Below are 21,577 nucleotides of genomic sequence, written 5' to 3'. Positions count from 1 at the left end.
TATTGTAAAGGTGATTAGGTTTCCAAATCCCGTGTGTGTGGATGAAAATCTCAGTCTGTGTTTCTGAATTTGGAAGTGTGGGTGTATTATATGAGGATACATGGGACATAGAGAACCCTTGATGACTACTTGTTAGAGACATCAGAAAAGCTAAGAACACATTAAACAGCCACTGGCATATACCATAAGAAGGACCCACTGCTTTCATATAGCAGTGTCTCTTTGGGACTTTTGACCATCATTATAGCTAGTAGAGCCTGTAACTGGAGCTGCTTTATGCTTCCCCTGTTAACCTCACGGTTGTGCACTACCATTTCATATTTTCAACCTTATTGTGTTTCTGTTTCAGTGGTTTATCTTCCTCAGCACATCAGCAAGCTAAGAGGCATCCCTCAAACCCATTACAGTTTTTTTTTTCTTTTTTAGAAGACTTAGTGACAGCAGGAAGTAGGGAAGACAAAAACTGGTTGCCCACAGGCTTTCCCTTGCACTGACCTCAAGTCATCAAAGCAGTCATGACTTCAGCAGATTTTGTTCTTTGACATCTTGGGCTAACTGGATGCAGTTATTTATAATTTACTGCAGAAGCCAGTGACTTAAAAGTCAGCTTGCTGTATCTACAAGAGAAAAAACTGACCAGCTAGTCAAGATGAATCTGTACCTGTTGTGACCTGATTGACACAACAGGCTATGTCTAGTCAGCGATCATTGTGTCGATTCTATTGATGCCTTACTGTCTAATGGAGCTCTTATGTTTTCATTACCACCTGACATTTTTCTCCTGGCCCAGTGTATTCTTTATCCAGTTTTTATTATCGCATGAGGCCTCCATGACTCTGAGTAATGTGATCTGTGACAACTTGTGGCAGTAATACTCCACACCATCACGTGGTTTTCCAGCAGAGGAGGGTGACTGTTGGGAGGGATGCATTGTTACTTTAGGTGGGTTTTGTCCTTGAAATATGTTAAATACATTAGTTGTTACTGCTGGAGGTTACTGATTCCCACAGGGGCTGTATTAGGTCAGTTGATGCAATAGATGGAGTTACATGCTATGATATGCAAAATATAGAGTTTATGATGTTTTCCTGGCCATATGTGTAGTAGATATGGAATACCTCTTGCTTTATGTGCTATTTTTGTTGCCTTCTTTAGTCACCACCTCTGAGATGGATAATCCCTGTGTGTGTGCATGCACATGTGTACACACAACTAACCTCTACTGGATGGAATGTGTCCAGCCTGCCCATGTATGTATTTCTTGACTTGGGGCTTGTCTACATGAGGAGTTACTGTGAATTTACATTACACGTAACTCATGGTGTGGATACTGCTGCAGCAAAAATCTGTGTGTGTGGCTTAACATACTGCATTTTGAAGTAGTATGCTAAGCCGTACGCTTGGAATTCCGCTGTGCTGTAACAATATCTGCATAGCAAGTTGATGCACTACACATTCACACAGTGGCTTACTGTGCAATAAATCACCATGTAGACAACGCTGGGACTCCATCTTAACCATGAAGAAACCTGTGTTTCTGCAGCCAGAAGTCATGGATTCTGTGCTGCATGTAGATTAATTGAAAAACATGGTGTGCAACATGATTCCAGTTCATTCTTGCCTTAAGGATTTGGTTAGCAGAATATTTATTTTTTATGTATGTATGTACTGGAGGGTCAGTCGAAGGGGGAGGGGAGAAGGCAGTGTAATCTTAGTGATATGGCCCTGGACAGGGTTTTATTTCTGGCCCTGCTGTTGGCTGGCAGGGTGACCTTGAGCAAGTCTGTTATCTCTCAGTGACATAACATCCTGTTTGCTTTTTTTGGACTGCCTCTGCACATTGCTTGGACATCTTCAGAGAACTATCCACAATGACTCCAAGATCTTTTTCCTGACTCGTTGTACCTAAATTAGCCCCCATCATATTGTATGTATAGTTGGGGTTATGTTTTCCAATGTGCATTACTTTACATTTATCCACATTAAATTTCATTTGCCATTTTGTTGCCCAATCACTTAGTTTTGTGAGGTCTTTTTGAAGTTCTTCACAATCTGCTTTGGTCTTAACTATCTTGAGTAGTTTAGTATCATCTGCAAACTTTGCCACCTCACTGTTTACCCCTTTCCCCAGATCATTTATGAATAAATTGAATAGGACTGGTCCTAGGACTGACCCTTGGGGAACACCACTAGTTACCCCTCTCCATTCTGAGAATTTACCATTAATTCCTACCCTTTGTTCCCTGTCTTTTAACCAGGTCTAAATCCATGAAAGGCCCTTCCCTTTTATCCCATGACACCTTAATTTACGTAAGAGCCTTTGGTGAAAGACCTTGTCAAAGGCTTTCTGGAAACCTAAGTACACTATGTCCACTGGATCCTCCTTATCCACATGTTTGTTGACCCCTTCAAAGAACTCTAATAGAATAGTTAAGACACGATTTCCCTTTACAGAAACTATGTTGACTATTGCTCAACAGTTTGTTTTTCTATGTGTCCGACAATTTTATTCTTAACTATTGCTTCGACTAATTTGCCCGGTACCAACGTTAGACTTACCAGTCTGTAATTGCCGGGATCACCTCTAGAGCCCTTTTTAAATATTGGCGTTACATTAGCTAACTTCCAGTCATTGGGTACCGAAGCCGATTTAAAGGACAGGTTACAAACCTTAGTTAATAGTTCCGCAACTTCACATTTGAGTTCTTTCAGAACTCTTGGGTGAATGCCATTGGGTCCCTGTGACTTGTTAATGTTGAGTTTATCAATTAATTCCAAAACCTCCTCTAGTGACACTTCAATCTGTGACAGTTCCTCAGATTTGTCACCTACAAAGGATTGCTCAGGTTTGGGAATCTCCCTAACATCCTCATCCGTGAAGACTGAAGCAAATAATCCATTTAGTTTCTCCGCAATGACTTTATCGTCTTTAAGTGCTCCTTTTGTATTTCGATCATCAAGTGGCCCCACTGTTTCTCAGAATTGAAAAAGAGGATATTGATACTTGCCTCTTCTGTAAAACACTTGGAGATCTCTATAAGAGCTCATTATTATTATAAAAACACTTTTCAACACCCAATAAAACGTATTTTCAAGCGATCATAAAACAGGCTTTAATGACTTCCAGTTCCTCATTTAGTATTTCTTATTTAAAATGATTGAACTGTAATACAAATATACACTGAAAAGTAACAATGTATTTTTCAGTGTAGCTGCCATATGTTGGCAGTGAAAACTTAATTAGTTGAGAGAGAGAGAGAGAGGTGTATACCAGTTCTTTGGAGAGGGGAAATAAACTCCTGGTGTCGTGAAACGTGGGAGTTGGATGAGACGGAGAACTATTACAGTCTCTTTATAGACCATGTTGTCTGTTTCTCACTATCTTTAAATAAAAACAATGTGTGATCCTCAAAACACGTCTTCCCACGTAGCCTGCTTGGCAAGTGTTTTTGAAGACATATATTATTAAATAGATGCAAAGATTGCTGTCTTTTTCAGTTTAAAGTAGAATAGCACTTGCATACTGTAGTCCTCGTCTGGCATAGTGGTATGGATATAATACATAGCTCTGGCACACATAGAGGACTGAATCTTTTCTTCAGGGGTGGTGGAGTTTTGGAAGGGTTCCCAGGCATCTGATTGTGGACTTTCCCTTAATGTGCCTCTCCTAATTCACTCTCCTCTGGTCTTCATTCACCTGCAGTCTAGTTGGGATCACCATTTGCCTCCCTTCCTGTTCATGCTCCGGAGCTCTGCTACAGTGACACTGGCTCACTAGGATGTTGGGCAGGAAAGGAGTGGCTGGCACTATATCTTTAGTCTATGCTGAGTCCAACCCCTTAGGGATCTATGCCACTGTTGACTCACTGGTAAGGCTGTTCACACCCCATCATGGAGCCCTGTCATACTGAAGCCATTTAACTTCACTCTAATCAGAACTGGAATTTACATACCCACTGAAGTGCCTGGAAACAATATGGGACTTCCTAGGTCCAAAGGAGTTTCATTGCACTAAGGGATTTTGCTTGAGAAGCGGTGTGGTACAGTGCAGAGTTTTCTCAAGAAAATGAAAATACAGATAACAAGAATCGGTCCTCGTGGGGAAATTTCACTTTTGCAATGAACAGGACTGCACAAGTGACACAGACTGTTGTTCCAAGAATGCTGGGTATTTTGGCATGTCACAGCGTGGGTAGTAACATGACTCTGTAAATTGACATTGGGACGAAGGAGGAGTTCTCACTGGAGAACAGAGCCCAAGTAATCCGGCTTCTGCCCTCTGAATGGCCTGTGCAGGATGTGGAGAAGGAAAGATTCCCATGCTAACCTATAGCAGCCCCTATATGATGATTCTTGGCTGCTGGATCTATGCAAGTGTGGTTCCAGGGGGCTGTTATACTGGGTGAACTTTCTGGGGCAGGGGTTGCCTTTGTGTGGGATTTTTGTGCGGTGCCTAGAGCAATGGGGCCGCGATTCCAGTTTGGGGTGCTTGCACACTACTACATTAGAAACAGGAAATAATAGCAAAGCTGCTTCTCTTTCCTGGCTTTGAGGCCACTGCTTTAGTGAGAAGGAAGGTGTCTATCTCGCTGAGCAGCTGTTCTGCCCACTTCTCCCCACCAACCTGAGTCAGGGTCAGACTGTATAGCTTTAAAAAAAATTTTAGATTGGCCAAAAGTTGGATTTGAAGGGCTCACTTTCTCTTCAAGGTGCCCAAGCCCACTGAACATCTGCCTGCCAAGACTGCTGCTGCTGCTGCACCTCATGGCACAAAATAATGTCTTGCCTTATGCAGACTATAAGGTAGGCTGGTGCCTGATGCCACTGATGTGTGTCCTTAGAATAAATTGTGAATGCAACAGACTAGACTGGCAGACCATGAGGAATTTCTAGCCTAATCTCCAAAACTCTGCACCTCCTGCTCAGTGAAATATTTGAACTCTTTGATGCTCAGCCAAATCTATAATCCAAACATTTGGATCCTTTCACGAAACTCTCAGCCTCTTTTGGTTGGTACTTGGGCTGATATTTCTCATGGTTGAGTCGTCTTCTGAAATTCCAAGAATAGTCATGTGGTTAGAATGCGGGACTGGATTAGGACTCGAAGACCTGAGTCCAGTTTGGGCAGTGCTACAAAATTTCCATGTGAACTTGGACAGGTCATTGAGTCTCTGTGCTTCAGTTCCCATCTATAAAAGGGGAATACAAGTACTTTCTATTTCCCACCTTCTGTCTGATTTGAGTACTTGGAATGTAAACTTTTTGGGGGCATGAACTATTTTTTACTCTGTCAAGTATCAGGGAGGAGCCATGTGGCACCTTAAAGACTAACAGATTTATTTGGGCATAAGTTTTCATGGGTGAAAAAAAACACTTCTTCAGATGCATGGAATGAAAATTACAGATGCAGGTGTTAGTATACTGACACATGAAGAGAAAGGAGTTACCTCACAAGTGGAGAACCAGGGCCCTCCACTTGTGAGGTAACTCCCCTTCTTTTGACACGACCCTCCACTTGTGAGGTAATTCCTTTCTCTTCATGTATCACTATAATAACGCCTGCATTTGTAATTTTCACTCCATGCATCTGAAGAAGTGGGTTTTTTACCCACGAAAGCTTATGCCCAAATAAATCTGTCAGTCTTTAAGGTGCCACTGGACTCTTTGTTGTTCTTACTCTGTGTTTGTCTAGCAGCCAGCATAATGGGGCCCTGATCTTGGTGGGACCCCCAGAAGCTCTTGCAATACAAATAATAATTTCCTGAATATGGCAGAACTGGAAACCATTAATAAAACTCCTTAAAAGGTCAGATTCTACCATAGTTGCTCATGTGAAGTAATATCCTATCCTGCAAGTAGTTCTGCTAAAATCACTGAATGTATTCACAGAGTGAAGACACTATCCAGCATGGCTACGAGTGGTAGACTCTGGCTGCTGCTGTTTTGCTGCTTTGGGACAGGAAGAGGTGGTAAACACTTTGAAAGCTTTAGTTGAGTTTCTGGGTGTGGTTTCCAACCTTGTGAAATAGTCTGCCCATCCCTAGGCTGGACCCTATTTACATTGTACTGGGTTCAGACCCAGTTTTTACTATAAAACCCTAAAATTAGTTGAGTTAAATATCTGAATTGCAAAGTTGGTTTGTTTGTTTTAGCAAAATCCCAAATCAGGACTACCTTTCCTTTTTAGTTGATGTTTGTGCATCTAGAGCTGTTAGTAACAGGTCAGAGAGAACATATATTTGTGGTTTGCAGCATCTGTTATCTTCAGTGTACTTTTCCTGCAGAGTCACTTTTCTGCACCAAAAAGAGTTGCTTTCCTTAAATTGCACGTCATAGCTGTAGATGCAAATCATATATAGCACACGGCTTCTCTCTTGCATATCGCAGGCTGAACTGGAGAGTGTCATTTTCTTGTTACTGCGTGTGTTTATCCGCTGTCATTGCCTTCATCAGTGAGTCCTGTTGCCTTTAATTTCTCTTGACATATTCAGAAAAAAAAATTGATGTATGCAAATGTTTACACATATGTATGCTTATTATAAAATTCTGCATAACACTTTATATCAATTGGAACAAATAAAAGAAGAAAAACAATAAGCTGAAGCATGTAAAACTACTTCTAATGTTCTGTATCCAAGTGAGAAGGCTGGGGAAATGTTTATTCTTGAGTCTGTTTCTGCAAATACTGCTCATTGTAATGTTTACTACCTTGTGGAATCACACTAACTTCAGTGGGAATTGCTAATGGTAACAAGTGGTAGTGTTTGCAGCATTGAGCCCTTATTTGGGGTCAGATTGGGGTGGTGGTGTGTGACGAGAGATTAAAATGAATGGATTGTGTTAGAATTCTTCAGTTACATTCCTGGCTCTGCTGGTTAAGTGGCTGATTTGTCCTTTGCTAGTCACTTTGACCAAAATTTAGAAACTTGGGTGCTCATGTCAGTGGCCTGATTTTAGAGGTGCTCAGCACTCTTGCTCAATGGGAATTGGGGGTGTCAGCACATCTGAAAACGAGCCCTTTATTTAGGTGCCTAACTTGGGTTCCAAACTTTGCCCTCAGAGACTCAGTGTCTGTTATCTTTTTAAAAATAGAGATAATAATACAGTAATAAAAATGTCTGTGCAGATTAATTCATTCTGATAAATCTCTGAACTTTTATTTGGAGTAGAAGTCAAAGTAGTATTGTGGATTACATAGTAATATGCAATGCTTTATATAAAATTTGCTGTACTAAATTTAAAATAACCTCTTTATTAACTATATAGCAAGGTGAGGGAAGGAGGGAAGAACAAGCATCTCCAAAGGGAGTATTGATGTTGCCCAAGGCCAGTGCAGGGATACTGAAGGATGGCAGATTTATTTCAGTAGGTCTCCCCACATAGCTTTCCTCTGTACATTAGACTTTCTCTTTCCTTAATGTTTTAACAGGCAACTTTCAGACTCTGCCTCCCTCTCTCAAATGCAAGGTTCCTGTTATTCATACAGGAGGCAGTGGGAAACAACGAACACCAACAACCACATCCATTCCACCACCAAGGCATCCTTGTTTAATGAGTGGAAAATCCCTTCTGCTTTTTAAGGCAGAACTTTAACTGAGCAAGGGTAGAGGGAATAAATGTCCTAACATCCAAACAGAAATTTATTTTAGTAATTACTGTCAGTGTTCTTTCAGGGTGAAATTCACCCCAGTGCTGGGACCCAGCACAAATTCTAGGCATCACTTCAGCCCACCCTCTGTCTGCCTGCCTGCAAACTCATGGACTGAAGCAATCCATTTGCAGGCTCAGGAAGTTGATACTTCATTGGCTCCATTCACTTCACATCTCTTGAAGGACAGAAGCTTTATTATTTGTATTGTGCTAGTGCTTTCATTTGCTTGGGAGAGTTTCCCATTTACTAGGTAGCAGTGAATAAGCTAGTGGAGAAGATGGCTAGTTATCAGTCGTCCTTAAATAATCACCTCTTGTCTAGGTGGCATGCATTCAAAACTGGGGAAGAGGTAGAGATAAGAAGCAGGAAACACAGGAGGAAGGTTCCTACATCGAGAACAATTAATACGGGATGTTAGTAGGACATTCCTGACCCATGTTCCCTTGTCAAGCTTGAGTTGAATAACTTTCTGTTCCAAAGTGCAGAAGAACAAAAAAGATCAACTGCCATGCAGGCGATTTAATTGTGATAGTAACAAAGCATCCCAGGCAAACTGCCATGATGTATGGGGAGAGTTAAATATATTATAAATGAAGGAGCTGGGATTGTTGACCTGTGACGACTTTATCTAAATGAGGGGAACTCTTGTTTCTTTCCCTTCTTGAGTTAGGGAAGAACCAGTCACTGCTAGGGACTTATGTATGCTTTTCTTGTGCAATGTAGGTAAGAGGCTGTTTCTTTCTGTAGTTGAAATGACGGCTGACACACACAAAACAAAACAAAAAAATAGTGATCAACGGCCCAGTAGAGCCTGTTACAGAACTTGAGCCCTTCTATTTTCTTTCTCTAATTTTTATCCACATGCTGATCCTCATTAAGCCCCATAGCTACATAAGGACGCGATCAGTGTTCATTTCAGCAATATCTTCCCAGTTGTCCTGGTCCCTTTCTGCTTAGTTCAGGTAACAAGTTCAATATCTTTTTGGTATATTTAAAAGGATTCATAACTGCTGAATCCTTAAAAGCGGATTCTGTCAGGGAAAAGAGCTGGACACATGCTTTTATTTGAGGGTATGGAGATATTTGTTTATGGGCTAAAATTAGAAATCAATTTTGAGACTTCATTCATCTGTCATAAGTTCCTGTTTCTTTGACTCAGTGTGTCAGTGGGCATTTCAGCTATAGAAAAGAAACAGCTGCTTAACTATATTGCAAAGGAAAAGCATCCGAAGGCCCCAAACAGTGTATGGTTCTTCCATCTTCCATCATGAATGGGCTCTCGAGTGGTTCCAGAGCTCGTTCTCCAGCCCAAACCCAAATGTCTACGATGCAGTTTTATAGCCCCGCAGTCTGAGTCAGCTGACATGGGCCAGCCACAGATGTTTTATTGTAGTGTAGATGTACCCTTTGGGGCTCTGTCACATCACAATCGTACTGAATTTACATTCTGAATACAGCTAGTCTGAATTTTTTTTTTCCTATGGCAGTTTTCAACAATAATAGAAAAAAAATATTTTTCTTAAAATTTTCCATGGAAATTTTCTGAGTTTTTGCTGAAAACTCAAAAACCAAAAGATTTTGTCAGAGTCAAAATATTTCGGTGAAAAATTGAAATATTCCTTGGAAAGCAGACACTTTTTTATTTATTTTTTTTTTGGTGGAAAATTTTGTTTTGTCACACACAATTTTCCACTGAAAGACTGTTTTGATGGAAATTTTCAGCTGAGAGTTAGTGATTGCCCTTTGTTACAAGAACATTAATGGTGGTGAATTAAAGGTGGCCTGCACTGTATCCTAAAACACTAACAGTGTTAATGATGCTGATGTTATTGAGGACGCAGATAAGCAAGTATCTCGTGTTGAAATCAAATTGTTCCTACCTTCATAGGTAGTGGAAATTGCCTAATTGGAATTCCTTTTTTTTGTTTGTTTTTGTTTTACTGGGTTCAAGCTGAGTTTGAAGTTCACTTTCATGCCTCTTGAGAAATGCTTGAAAATCTCATTGGCGCTTTCACTTTCTTGCTACTGATCACTTTCATTCTTGTCTACATCAGAAAGTTGCAGCGCTGGTGAGGGAGTTACAGTGCTGCAACTTAGGAGGTGTACACATCTGCAGGGCACCACCAGCGCTGCAACTCCCTGTTTGCAGCGCTGGCCGTACTCCCGTTTTGTCTCGGGTGTAGAGGATCCAGCGCTGGTGATCCAGCGCTGGTAATCAAGTATAGACACTTACCAGCGCTTTTCTTGACCTCCGTGGAATAAGCAGGTATCCCAGCATACCTGAGGAAGCCTCTGGTAATCAAGCTGGTCTCCTTCCCCGGCTTGCTCTCGCGTTCCCCGAACCCCGAGCAAGCAGGTCTCCTTCCCTGCGGTTTGCAGGGTGGTTCGGGGAACGCGAGAGCAAACCGCGGCGAAGGATTCTGTAAACCACTGCACTGTTTGATTGATGATGATGTCCTGGGTTTTGAATGACCGCCTCTGCATTATCCTTGGAAATCTCACAGGACGCATTTCCTGGGAGGCTATTGTGGGTGTCTCCTATTTCCCTTTTAAAATCCCAGCCTGTGCTGTTTAATTATCCTTATCTCGTGACCCCTGGTGCCTGAGAAGAGGCACTATGCATGCCAAAGAAAGGAGGGGAGAGTCTTGCTGCTGTCTGAATGCCCATGACAGCAGCATGAGAGTGTAGTCCATTCCAGGGCATTGATCTTTAAAGCCATAGTAAGTTCAGACTGGAACAGGTATAGGTCTCGATGAGTCCTAAAACACGTAACTGGGGTTGAGGACTTCTCACTGCTGCTTTTCTGCTACCTTTGATTTGCTATTTTTTTGCTGTGTTGTACTGAGCACCTAACTTGTTATATTACTGGGTATTGGGCTAGAGCAGTGGTTCCCAAACTTTAACAACCTGTGTACCCCTCTCACTAAAATGTCAAGTCTCACAAACCCCCTCTGAAAAATGAATATTTCCAGGGATTTTCTCATTTTCCTGAGTATAAATTATAAAAGCAGTGAACTTGGAAATATAACATTTGTTTTTATGGTATGCTTATTACACACTATTTATTATTACGTGTCCCTGGCCTCTGTTTGCCAGAAGCTGGGAATAAGTGAAAGGGGATGGATCACTTGATGATTACCTGTCCTGTTCATTCCCTTTAGGGCACCTGGAAGACAAATATGGGTCTAGATGGACCCTTAGTCTGACCCAGTAGGGCCATTCTTATGATCTTATTTATCATTACAGTATTTTTATTACATTATGAAAATGGCAACACTCTTCCAAGATCTCACTTTCTTAGTTTGTATCACTTAGGAGCGTTGTCATATAATAGGCTTATTCAATGTTTCATCAAGGAGTATCAGATGTGAAACAGCATGAAGGTATTTAAGAAGCCAACTCAAAGAGTTCCTCCTGCACAAGCATTCAGGTCTTGAGCAGTCCAGGCAAAGAACGCACGTTACAATAAAGCTTAAACTTGTTTGTCATAATAATTTAAAAAACAACACTAGCTGCCTATTTAATTTTAAAAACTGCAAAAAATATCCACCTCCCTTTCCATTTCTTGTAGGGAGTCTTGAAGTTTAAATCTCCTCAGTGTGATACATATGCTTGCTTTGATCCTCTTAGCTCTTGGAAGTCCAGGGGCTCCAGACTGCTGGCCCCTTGCTGCTTGGGGTCCCTAGGGACAGCTCTGGCCGCCATTAGGGAATTTTTTTTCCAAGAACCCTCTGTGACATTTCACAAACCACCACTGGACTAGAATAGGGACCCTAGAGCTAAACAATTTGGAGTATCTAACTGTTTTCAACTCAGGTGATTTATCACAAGCCTCATGGCCTTACCCCACTCACATTGTTCTTCAGGGGATTACAGGAGAATCTTTCATTTCTTTTACTAATTATTTATTTAATTATTTTACAAAAAAACTTCTTGTCCTCTGGTTGCAGAGAAAAGCCTGAAAACATGACTAGAGTGCAGCAAAAAGACACAGAAGTTAGAAGGCGATGAACTCTGAATTTATTAAAATCTCATTATTTTGGGGGGCCTAGGTCATGATTTTTTTGTTTGGGGGTTGGCAATACTGGAATATGTCTCCCCCCCCACCCCTCCCAAAGAAGTAAGTAAGTAAGTGTGTGTGTGTGTGTGTGTGTGTGTGTGTTTGGCCAACTGATGGCCAGACACTAGAACAAGCATCTAGATCCACACAGATGAAACCCCATGAGGATTGCCAACTCTGACTGAAGTTATTCCAGGAGATTTTTTTTCCCAACATGATGTAATGCCATTTTCTTAAAATATCCTATTAAATTCTCCTGGATTGCTTTCAATAGTCACTGGGAGATTGATGTCAATTCCAGGAGACTCCAGGGCAAGCCTGGAGAGTTGGCAACATTAGACCCCATGCCCATGGGGAACCCCAGTACATCAGGATGAAATGCAGAGACAAAATTTCTCGATACTTTAAATGACTGCTTCTTAGAGCAGCTGGTACAGGAACTCACAAGGGGAGAGGCCATTCTCGATTTAGTCTTGAGTGGAGCGCATCATCTGGTCTAAGAGGTAACTATAACAGGACTGATTGGAAATAGTGATCATAATATAATAACATTTAACATTTCTGTGGTTGGAAGAACACCTCAGCAGACCAGCACTGTGGCATTTAATTTCAGAAAGGGGAACTATGCAAAAATGAGGAGGTTAGTTAAACAGAAATTAAAAGGTACATTGTGTAGAGTGAAATCCCTGCAAGCTGCATGAACACTTTTCAAAGACACCATAATAGAGGCCCAACTTAAATGTATACCCCAAATTAAAAAACACAGTAAAAGAATTAAAGAAGAGCCACTGTGCTTCTTTTACATGCTTGTTAAGCCAGTGAGAGATAAAAAGGCATCTTTTAAAAAGTGGAAGTCAAATCCTAGTGAGGTAAATAGAAAGGAGCATAAACACTACCAAATTAAGTGTGAAAATGTAATAAGAAAAGCCAAAAAGAAGAACAGCTAGCCAAACATTCAAAAGATAACAACAAAATGTTTAAGTACATCAGAAGCAGGAAGCCCGCTAAACAACTAGTGGGGCCCCTGGACTATCGAGATACAAAAGGAGCACTTAAAGATGATAAAGTCATTGCGGAGAAACTAAATGAATTCTTTGCTTCAGTCTTCAGTCTTCACGGATGAGGATGTTAGGGAGATTCCCAAACCTGAGCCGTCCTTTGTAGATGACAAATCTGAGAAATTGTCACAGATAGAAATGTCATTAGAGAAGGCTTTGGAATTAATTGATAAACTTAACAGTAACAAGTCACCTGGACCAGATGGTGTTCGTCCAAGAGTTCTGAAAGAACTCAAATGTGAAATTGCAGAACTATTAACTAAGGTTTGTAACCTGTCCTTTAAATCAGCCTCTGTACCCAATGACTGGAAGATAGCTAATGTAACGCCAATGTTTAAAAAAGGGCTAGAGGTGATCCCGGCAATTACAGACCAGTAAGTAATGTCAGTAATGGCAAATCAGTTGAAACAATAGTAAAGAATAAAATTGTCAGATACATAGAAGAACATAAATTGTCGGAGGCAAAAGTCAGCATGGTTTCTGTAAAGGGAAATCGTGTCTTACTAATCTATTAGAGTTCTTTGAAGGGTCAACAAACATGTGGATAAGGGAGATCCAGTGGACATAGTGTACTTAGATTTCCAGAAAGATTTTGACAAGGTCCCTCACCAAAGGCTCTTATGTAAATTAAGTTGTCATGAGATAAGAGGGAAGATCCTTTCATGGATTGAGAACTGGTTAAAAGACAGGGTAAGAACAAAGGGTAGGAATAAATGGTAAATTTTCAGAATGGAGAGGGGTAACTAGTGGTGTTCTTCAAAGGTCTGTCCTAGGACCAATCCTATTCAATTTATTCATAAATGATCTGGAGAAAGGGGTAAACAGTGAGGTGGCAAAGTTTGCAGAGAATACTAAACTGCTCAAGATAGTTAAGACCAAAGCAGACTATGAAGAACTTCAAAAAGATCTTATAAAACTAAGTGATTGGGCAACAAAATGGTAAATGGAATTTAATGTGGATAAATGTAAAGTAACACACATTGGGAAAAATAACCCCAACTATACATACAATATGATGGGGGCTAATTTAGCTACAACTAATCAGGAGAACGTTCTTGGAGTTATCCTGGATAGTTCTCTGAAGACGTCCATGCAGTGTGCAGCAGCAGTCAAAAAAGCAAACAGGATTTTAGGAATCATTAAAAAGGGGATAGAGAATAAGATGGCGAATATCTTATTTCCCTTATATAAATCCATGGCACGCCCACATCTTGAATACTGCGTACAGATGTGGTCTTCTCATCTCAAAAAAAGATATACTGGCATTAGAAAAGGTTCAGAGAAGGGCAACTAAAATGATTAGGAGTTTGGAACAGGTCCCATATGAGGAGAGATTAAAGAGGCTAGGACTTTTCAGCTTAGAAAAGAGGAGACTAAGGGGGGATATGATAGAGGTATATAAAATCATGATTGGTGTGGAGAAAGTGAATAAGGAAAAGTTATTTACTTATTCCCATAATGTAAGAACTAGGGGCCACCAAATGAAATTAATGGGCAGCAGGTTTAAAACAAATAAAAGGAAGTTCTTCATCACACAGTTCACAGTCAACTTGTGGAACTCCTTGCCTGAGGAGGTTGTGAAGGCTAGGACTATAACAGCGTTTACAAGAGAACTGGATAAATTCGTGGAGGTTAAGTCCATTAATGGCTATTAGTCAGGATGGGTAAGGAATGGTGTCCCTAGCCTCTGTTTGTCAGAGGGTGGAGATGGATGGCAGGAGAGAGATCACTTGATCATTACCTGTTAGGTTTACTCTCTCTGGGGCACTTGGCATTGGCCACTGTTGGCAGACAGGATACTGGGCTGGATGGACCTTTGGTCTGACCCAGTATGGCCGTTCTTATGTTCTAATGTCTCCCTACATGGATCTGATTGCAAAAATGGAAGTACGTTTTTCAAAAGTGCCTATGTCCTGTTTTCAAAATGAGATAGGCATTTAGGAGTCTGGACCCCCATTGACTTTCACTGAGACTTAGGGTGGAATTCTTAGGTACCTAGGTCTCATTGACTGTCAGTGGAATGTAGGCTCCTAAATCACTTTTGTAAATAGGACTTAGGGACAGGGCCGGCTTTAGGCCGATTCCCCCGAATCGGACCCCGCGCCCTAAAGAAGAGCGCCTAACTTTTTAATTTTTACTCACGTTGGTCTGTGTCTTTGACAGCATTTTGGTGGTGGAAGACCTGGAGCGAGTGAAGGACCCACCGCCGAAGACTCGGACTGCTGCTGGGTATTTGAATCAGGCCCCGCACTTCCTAAAGCCGGCCCTGCTTAGGGATTGTCTCCACTAGAAAGTTTTGCTGCATTAACTAATATAGTTAGAGCACCAACCACCCTCCGCCTACCCCCCCAGTGTGGATGCTGTTATACCAGTATAGCTTACTCTAGTTTAGGAAGCACAATAAGCTATCCTGGTATAAGGCACACTCACACCAGTCTGTACCAGGACTTATGTCGGTATAATTATATCAGTAAAAATTCTCACACCTAATCAACAGGCTTCTAAGTCACAGGCTTATGAAAATTTGACTTGGGGGCTATAACTGTTTAGCAGAGTCTCTCACATTACTACAGACCAGATGTGAATCAGGAGTGAGACCAATCCTTGTGACTCAGAAGAAGCAAGTTAGCTTTCCCCCCTTCTGGCTAAGAGCTGGTTTACACTAGAATGTTTTGCTGGCATAGCTGTGTCTGGTAGGAGTGTGGGGGAAAAAATCATTTTGCTATGCCCGCAAAAATCCTAGTGTAGTGTAGATGCAGTTTTACTGCCAAAACAGTCCTTTTGCCAGTAGAGTTTTTCCCATTTGAGGAGCTGGTATAAGCTATACTGGTTAAAAGGCAACCTCTTTTTTGCCAGTATAAGGTGCTTTTCCACAAGGGGGGTTTGCTGGTATAGCTCTATTCGTATTCAGTAGCTACCCTGGCAAGCCCTTTTCAGATGGCCTCTGTTATCTGGAGACTTGTGAAACTTGTCTCAGCTAGACTGAATATTTTTGCATAACTTTTGTGGGCCTTTATTAAAACATCTATTGAGTTCTTCCCAGAAATGGATACATTGCTCAATCTTGAATAATTTGTTTTTTGTTGCTGTCTCCATTGTGTGTTTTTGAGTTGTCTTGGTCTCTTTTGTATGTGTGTTGTAAGTTATTTTTCCCCTTTTGTTTCATTGCTGTATCTGATAAACAACATTGGTGTGGAGGGGAAAGCGGTGAAACAGAATTGTTACCAGAAAACCCTATGAATACACTTCAGAGTTCACCATGTTGAGAGTACTCCAGCAAATACATATTCACACAGGCATATGCACTAGAATTGTGAATAATCTTGATCTGAACTTTGCAGCTTCATTTAATTTGCTTTCATGGGACAGTTTCTTCTTTTCAGAAACTCTGGCATGTGGAATATTATGGTAAACCTGAAGTTTAAACCTCAAAACAAACGTAGCCACACAGGGGAATGGAAGATGATGAAATAAAACCTGCTATTAGGTCTCTGACTATCTGCATAATTGATCAGTGCCTTTTGAACCTCTCATTTCTTTCTGCACTTCAGTATTCTCTTTGATAAGCCATTGTGATTGCTTGACAGTGGGGGAATGTGACTGTGCCCTGGCTAATGGGCAAAGGTGACTGTCACCAGGGACTTCTTGTGGGCTAAGTGCTACCTTTAAAAATCATGTGTCAGCTATTGGCCCGAGCTGACTGCGATGGACTTATGGCTTCTTTTGTCTCTCTTACAGAACATGAGCTATGTTGCGAATTCCATACTGGGAGTTCATCCTTCTTGAATTTCAGGCTACCAAGCAAAGTATTTTTTCTCCCCCTACTCTCCCCTCCGCATAACTGCTGCTGTCTTGCTCTCTCCTCCCAAGTCACCATGACCAAATTAACCCAAGTTTGACTGGCCAGGCATGTCAGTCCCTTTCCAGCTGCCTCTCTTCCTTTAACATTTGCACTGTCCATACTGCACTGCAGAGGTACACTCCGGACCATCGCATACTGTAGGCAGCCAAAATGGCAGGGCTGCTTTGTAAAAAACGAACAAAAGGAGGTATGCAAAAGGATTTGTCATGCACAAAACTCTAAGGTTTATAAGCTACCCGTGTGGAGCAGAGTTCTTGCTGTGAGCTTCTGGCTTTCTGTAAGTGAGTCTCTGTCTGCAGGACTGTCTTTTAGAATTCGCTTTATTGAAATGGCAGCGCTTTGCTCTGACTAGGTGCTTGCTTCAGAAATAGGACAGAACCTTTTGCTCTTGTGGAATTCAGCCCAGCAAATTGGCTTTCAAGAGCAAACATGTTTCTTCAGCTGTGTGTGAGATGGGCACTGGGTGCATAATGCATGACTGTATTTATTTCCATCTTTTAACTTTTTCCGTATCTGTTTTTGAGCCCTTAGCCATAGAAGTGGTATTGTGGAAAGGAGGAGATTTAATTAGCTGAAAATACTTTATTTTGTTTTATTTTTAAAATGCAAAAATTACATTTTGAAATCATCTCCTTCCTTATCTACTTTGGTCAGAGAACTTCCTTTTTGAATTAAACTCCTGGGGGAATAAAAGCAATGTAGCTGCATTTTAGAAGTAGGCTTGGCAGAATTTGATGTTTTTTGGACAATTTCGATGGATAGTAGCGATGATTATTTTTAAGCATTTTTTTCAATTTAAGTTGTCAGAGTTGTGGGAAATTATGGGAGGAGGTCAGACAATAATGCTTTAATGGCAGCAGATGTGATTCAAAATGTTAAGCTTTGTAACCCGATACAACATCAGATGTCAAAAACATAAAGTAAATGTCCTTAAATCAAACCCTAATAAGTTTTCAAATAGCATTTTTTTGGCTTTCCTGTTCTGTAAATTTTGATGATTACTGATGGAAATACTTTTTCTCAGTTGCGTGTGTGTGTACATGTAAGTTGATTGCTGACATTTACCGATTAAAAAGATCAAATCCTTCCAAGCCTTGTTTAAATGTAGTTTTCTGAAAGCATCTAGTTTGTTTATTTAGCACACAGTGGGTGCCAGGTACTTTAAAATAAATGTACTCTCCACGGCAATGACTGTCTCATCATCTATCTTTCCCCAACATTCATTGCAGGGAGGCCCTGGTCCTGATGGGAGATTTTGGGTGCTACAGTAATGGTGTAAATGCTTCTAATAATGAAAATAAAACTTCTGCCATGAAGAGTTAGTAATTTAGGCTGAGATTTTCAAAGGCAACTTGATTGAATGGGATTTGGGTGTCCAAATCTCTAGGGAAGCATGTTCCAGATCTGCAAAACCTTATTTGTGATTATTCCTACTTGCATGCGTATTTCCATTGACTTCTCAATGTAAGGAGTACTTAAGGGAATAAGGGTTTGCAGGATTGAGCCGTAAGTGGACACACACAGAGGATGTCATGCTATGAAAAGACACTCAACTTAGCATGTGACTTTTTAGTTCTCTGATTTTTTGTTTAGAGAAATTTTGAAAAAATTAATAAAATCCTTAGTGTCTTTTTAAAATTAAATATGTTTAGGTAAAAAGCTACAGTATATACAGCATATTCCATATATAGTAGAGAATGCAGTTTTGCTCCTGTCCTTTTGCAAAAAGTATACAATACCAAAAGTGAGCTGTACCTTATTACTGGCAGGACACACTCTTGTTTCATATTAACTCTAGCAGGTCACTTTAACGTGGATTTTAATCCATTGGCTCTCAAAATATATGAATCTGGCATTTGCTCCTTGTGGGGCCATAAGGACAACATGTGGCATTCAGGGAATTTATACTTACTTGATAGCCTGCCAGAAAGCAGAAACTAGTTCACCTCTTGGAATCCTCATTAGGAAAAGTGATAAATGGTTTTAAGTGCCTTCTCTTTGGCTGCCAGTGAAATGTTGCACAGAGATTATCGTGTGCGTGTCCCAAGCATTCTAATTCTCTGTTAACCTCTTTCTGTATAGGTGGAGAGTAGTGATATGGGACTTTATAATATGTGTAATGAGCATTGGCCTGCTAAACCTGGGGTTGTGAGTTCAATCCTTGAGGTGGGCCATTTGGAGATTGGTCTTGCTTTGAGCAGGAGGTTGGACTTAGATGATCTCTTGAGGTCCCTTCCAACCCTAATGATCTATGACTGTAACAATTCTCTATATACAAATGGCTAGAGTATATGGGTTGATCTTACTACAGGAAAGGGGAGTAGAGATCTATTTTTAAAAGAACTGCTTGATGGGAAATCAGTGGGGTTTAGATTGCCTTTTTCCCCAGGAAAGGACTGCTCTGTTGAGCTTGTGGTTATTTACCTGTTTATATGGAAATCCGTGCTTTGCCCCAAAAGGGCCCGGGCTTCCCGTGTAGTCTCCTGCACAGACAATGAAAACATTCTTGGCACTCCTGGAGTGATGTTGCACTTTTTTGATAGGTTGGAGAAGGACTGGTTATCTACAAACGTAAAGTTCTGCTTTTACTGTGCCTTGGAACCTAGGTCTTTGTATCCCTGTCCACCACACCCTTCCTCAGTGGCCAATACTATGTGAAGCAGGTGATAGCGTAATGCTGACAGACCCTGGTTGTCAGCGGGCAGGATCGAACCTGGGACCTCTGGAGATATATGCACGAGCCTCTACTGCATGAGCTAAAAGCCATATGGCTGTTAGTTAAGGCTGTAGAGCAGACTCATTAATCTCTCGCTAAGTGGTCTCAGTGCCACTAAATGGGACAGAACATCACATCCAGGAGGTGTGTGGTTTACAATAGGCAAACCTAAAAAGTTGGGAGAAGCATCCATAAATGTGGCAGCTTTTGTGGCACCCTAATGTATCCTAACTTTTCTTGGTCTGTTAATGTCATGATAACAGGAGATTACTAGCACTTCATGGTAAAAGCAGATTAAGGTTAAATAGGACCAGGATTCACTATAATTTTGAGATTTCCCCCCCTTACATAGGTCCTATCTCTTCCCTATCCCATAGTCCCTTGCTGACTCCCACTGTTCTTGATAATTTTCTTTTTTCCACTCCTGAGTTATTGATCTTCCTTCAAAGCGTGATAGCCCAGGGAGACCAGATCCTAAGGATTCTACTGCTGCCTTCAAATGGGTCTGAAATACTGCAAGAGCTGCTTTCTCATGATATTTTGGCATTTCCACTTTCACTCCTCACCATGACCGTGCAGTGCAGAAAGACGTGAAACGGAAAATGACAGCAGCAGCAGCAAAAGTTATCCAACCTTCAACCTGGGGGGGTGAAGACTGATCGTGGGTTTTTATTTTTCCTGGACTTTATCCATCCCTAAGTTCAGTGTAGCACCAGGCCCCAAAGTGGGTTGTTGTCAGCAGAGATTGGACACGGTGCCTCTGGATCTAGAAGCATGAACCTATTCTTCTTGAGCTAAAATAATCCAGCTCTGTTAGCAAAGTCTGTAGCAGGCTCATCAATCTCTATATGTGACCAGCCACTACTGGAGATCCGCAGAGCACCGCATTGAGCTTCTGTGGGTTCCAGTAGCCTACATAGTTTCCTTGTACAGTGCTTTTGTCTTATTTCAAACCCATCTGTTCCTTTAAATTAAAATAAGTGGAGGATTTTGTTATCCATAGGGGCTTTAAGGTGATATCCGTTAATAGCGTGTGATGGTACTAATAGCACATACAATCCTTTTGCTTTTCTTCTAGCTGTGCACAAACGCTCTTATTCCATCCAACACGGGTGAGAGTTAGGTATGTTACTATTAGTAGCTGAAAGGCCATGCTGCTGCAGCAGTGTAATTTGTAAAGTTGTGTGTTTTAAAAAACAAAAAACTAAAAAAAGCTGTAAATAGCTGAACATCCCAAGGCTGATTGAACCTGGTAATATGCTAAGCAAAAAGGGCTCTCAGCTATGCCTCTAGCCATTTCTGTTGGTTCATACTGACTCAACAGACATTCTAGGCTTCAGAGAGATGTTTGGTGTTATGATGCATGTCAGTTGTGTTGATTTGTTTGTAGGAGGATTGTGCTGGGAGACTTGTTGATTTGTGTGGGTTGTGAATGGGATGGGGATGGTGGTGTTGCCATGAGGGTTATGGGTATGTTTTGGATTATTGTATGTGCTGGTTGTGATGTTGTGCGGGTGGTTTTGAGGAACTGTGACAGCTATACCAAGTAATCCACCATCTCTTCAGTTTCCCTTATACAACCAATGAAATTGTTGTTGAATGAAAATTAGCTTTAAAGAAAGGATGGTGACTGGTTGAGTTACTGCTGATATTGCAGTGGTGTCAGACTCTTGGACTGTCATAGATACATACCTTTACTGTCACACAGGTGTAATTCATGAAGTCAAAATGGCTAAGAACTTAAAAACTGGATGATAGCAGACCATGAATCAGGGCCGGTGCTACCATTAAGGCAAATTAGACGGTCGCCTCGGGCGCCAAGATTAGGGGGCGCCAAAAAGCGATGCTCCCAATTTTTTTTTTACAGCAGTTCCTCCCCAAGCGCGGTTGCTGCTCCACTTCTCCCGCCTCCCAGGCATGCAGCGCCAATCAGCTGTTTGGCACTGCAAGTCTGGGAGGAGAATTAAAGCGGGGGTGGTGTGCTTGGGGAGGATGCAGAGCAGAGGTGAGCTGGGGTGGGGAGGTGCTGCACAGCTCCCGAGGGGGGGAAACTGCCACAGGGGGCGCCTCAGGGCGGGGGGGAACTGCCTTGGGGGAGTGCCTCAGGGCAGGGGGGGATGGGGAGCTGCTGCAGGGCTGGGGAGAAGGGGGGTGCAAGGTGGAAGTTTTGCCTGGGGCGCGAAACTTCCTTGCACCGGCCTTGCCATGAATGCTGACATAATTGAACCC

General features: G+C 41.5%; 1 protein-coding gene across 5 annotated transcripts in view; it reads left to right on the top strand.

Moving 5' to 3' along the window:
* PARVB (parvin beta) overlaps window positions 1–21,577 on the top strand; it is a 107,340-nt gene that overhangs the window by 16,679 nt on the left and 69,084 nt on the right. Inside the window, exon 1 of one of the 5 annotated variants that reach the window (XM_030539959.1) lies at window positions 4,783–4,803. The exons of 2 other annotated variants lie outside the window; for them this stretch is intronic. Coding sequence is in view for 1 of the 3 variants with exons in the window: in XM_030539952.1 (XP_030395812.1) it covers window position 6,452 (1 nt within the window). In the remaining 2 variants the exon portion in view is untranslated. Of the gene's footprint in view, window positions 1–4,782; window positions 4,804–5,854; window positions 6,453–16,799; window positions 16,820–21,577 lie in introns of those variants that run through there. 2 more of the 5 variants (XM_030539952.1, XM_030539947.1) reach the window with 2 other exon arrangements.

Source organism: Gopherus evgoodei, chromosome 1, assembly GCF_007399415.2.
Source record: "Gopherus evgoodei ecotype Sinaloan lineage chromosome 1, rGopEvg1_v1.p, whole genome shotgun sequence".
NCBI classification, from domain to species: domain Eukaryota; kingdom Metazoa; phylum Chordata; order Testudines; family Testudinidae; genus Gopherus; species Gopherus evgoodei.
The sequence above is the reverse complement of the archived record's forward strand: the minus strand, read 5'-3'. Positions and strand labels throughout refer to the sequence as shown.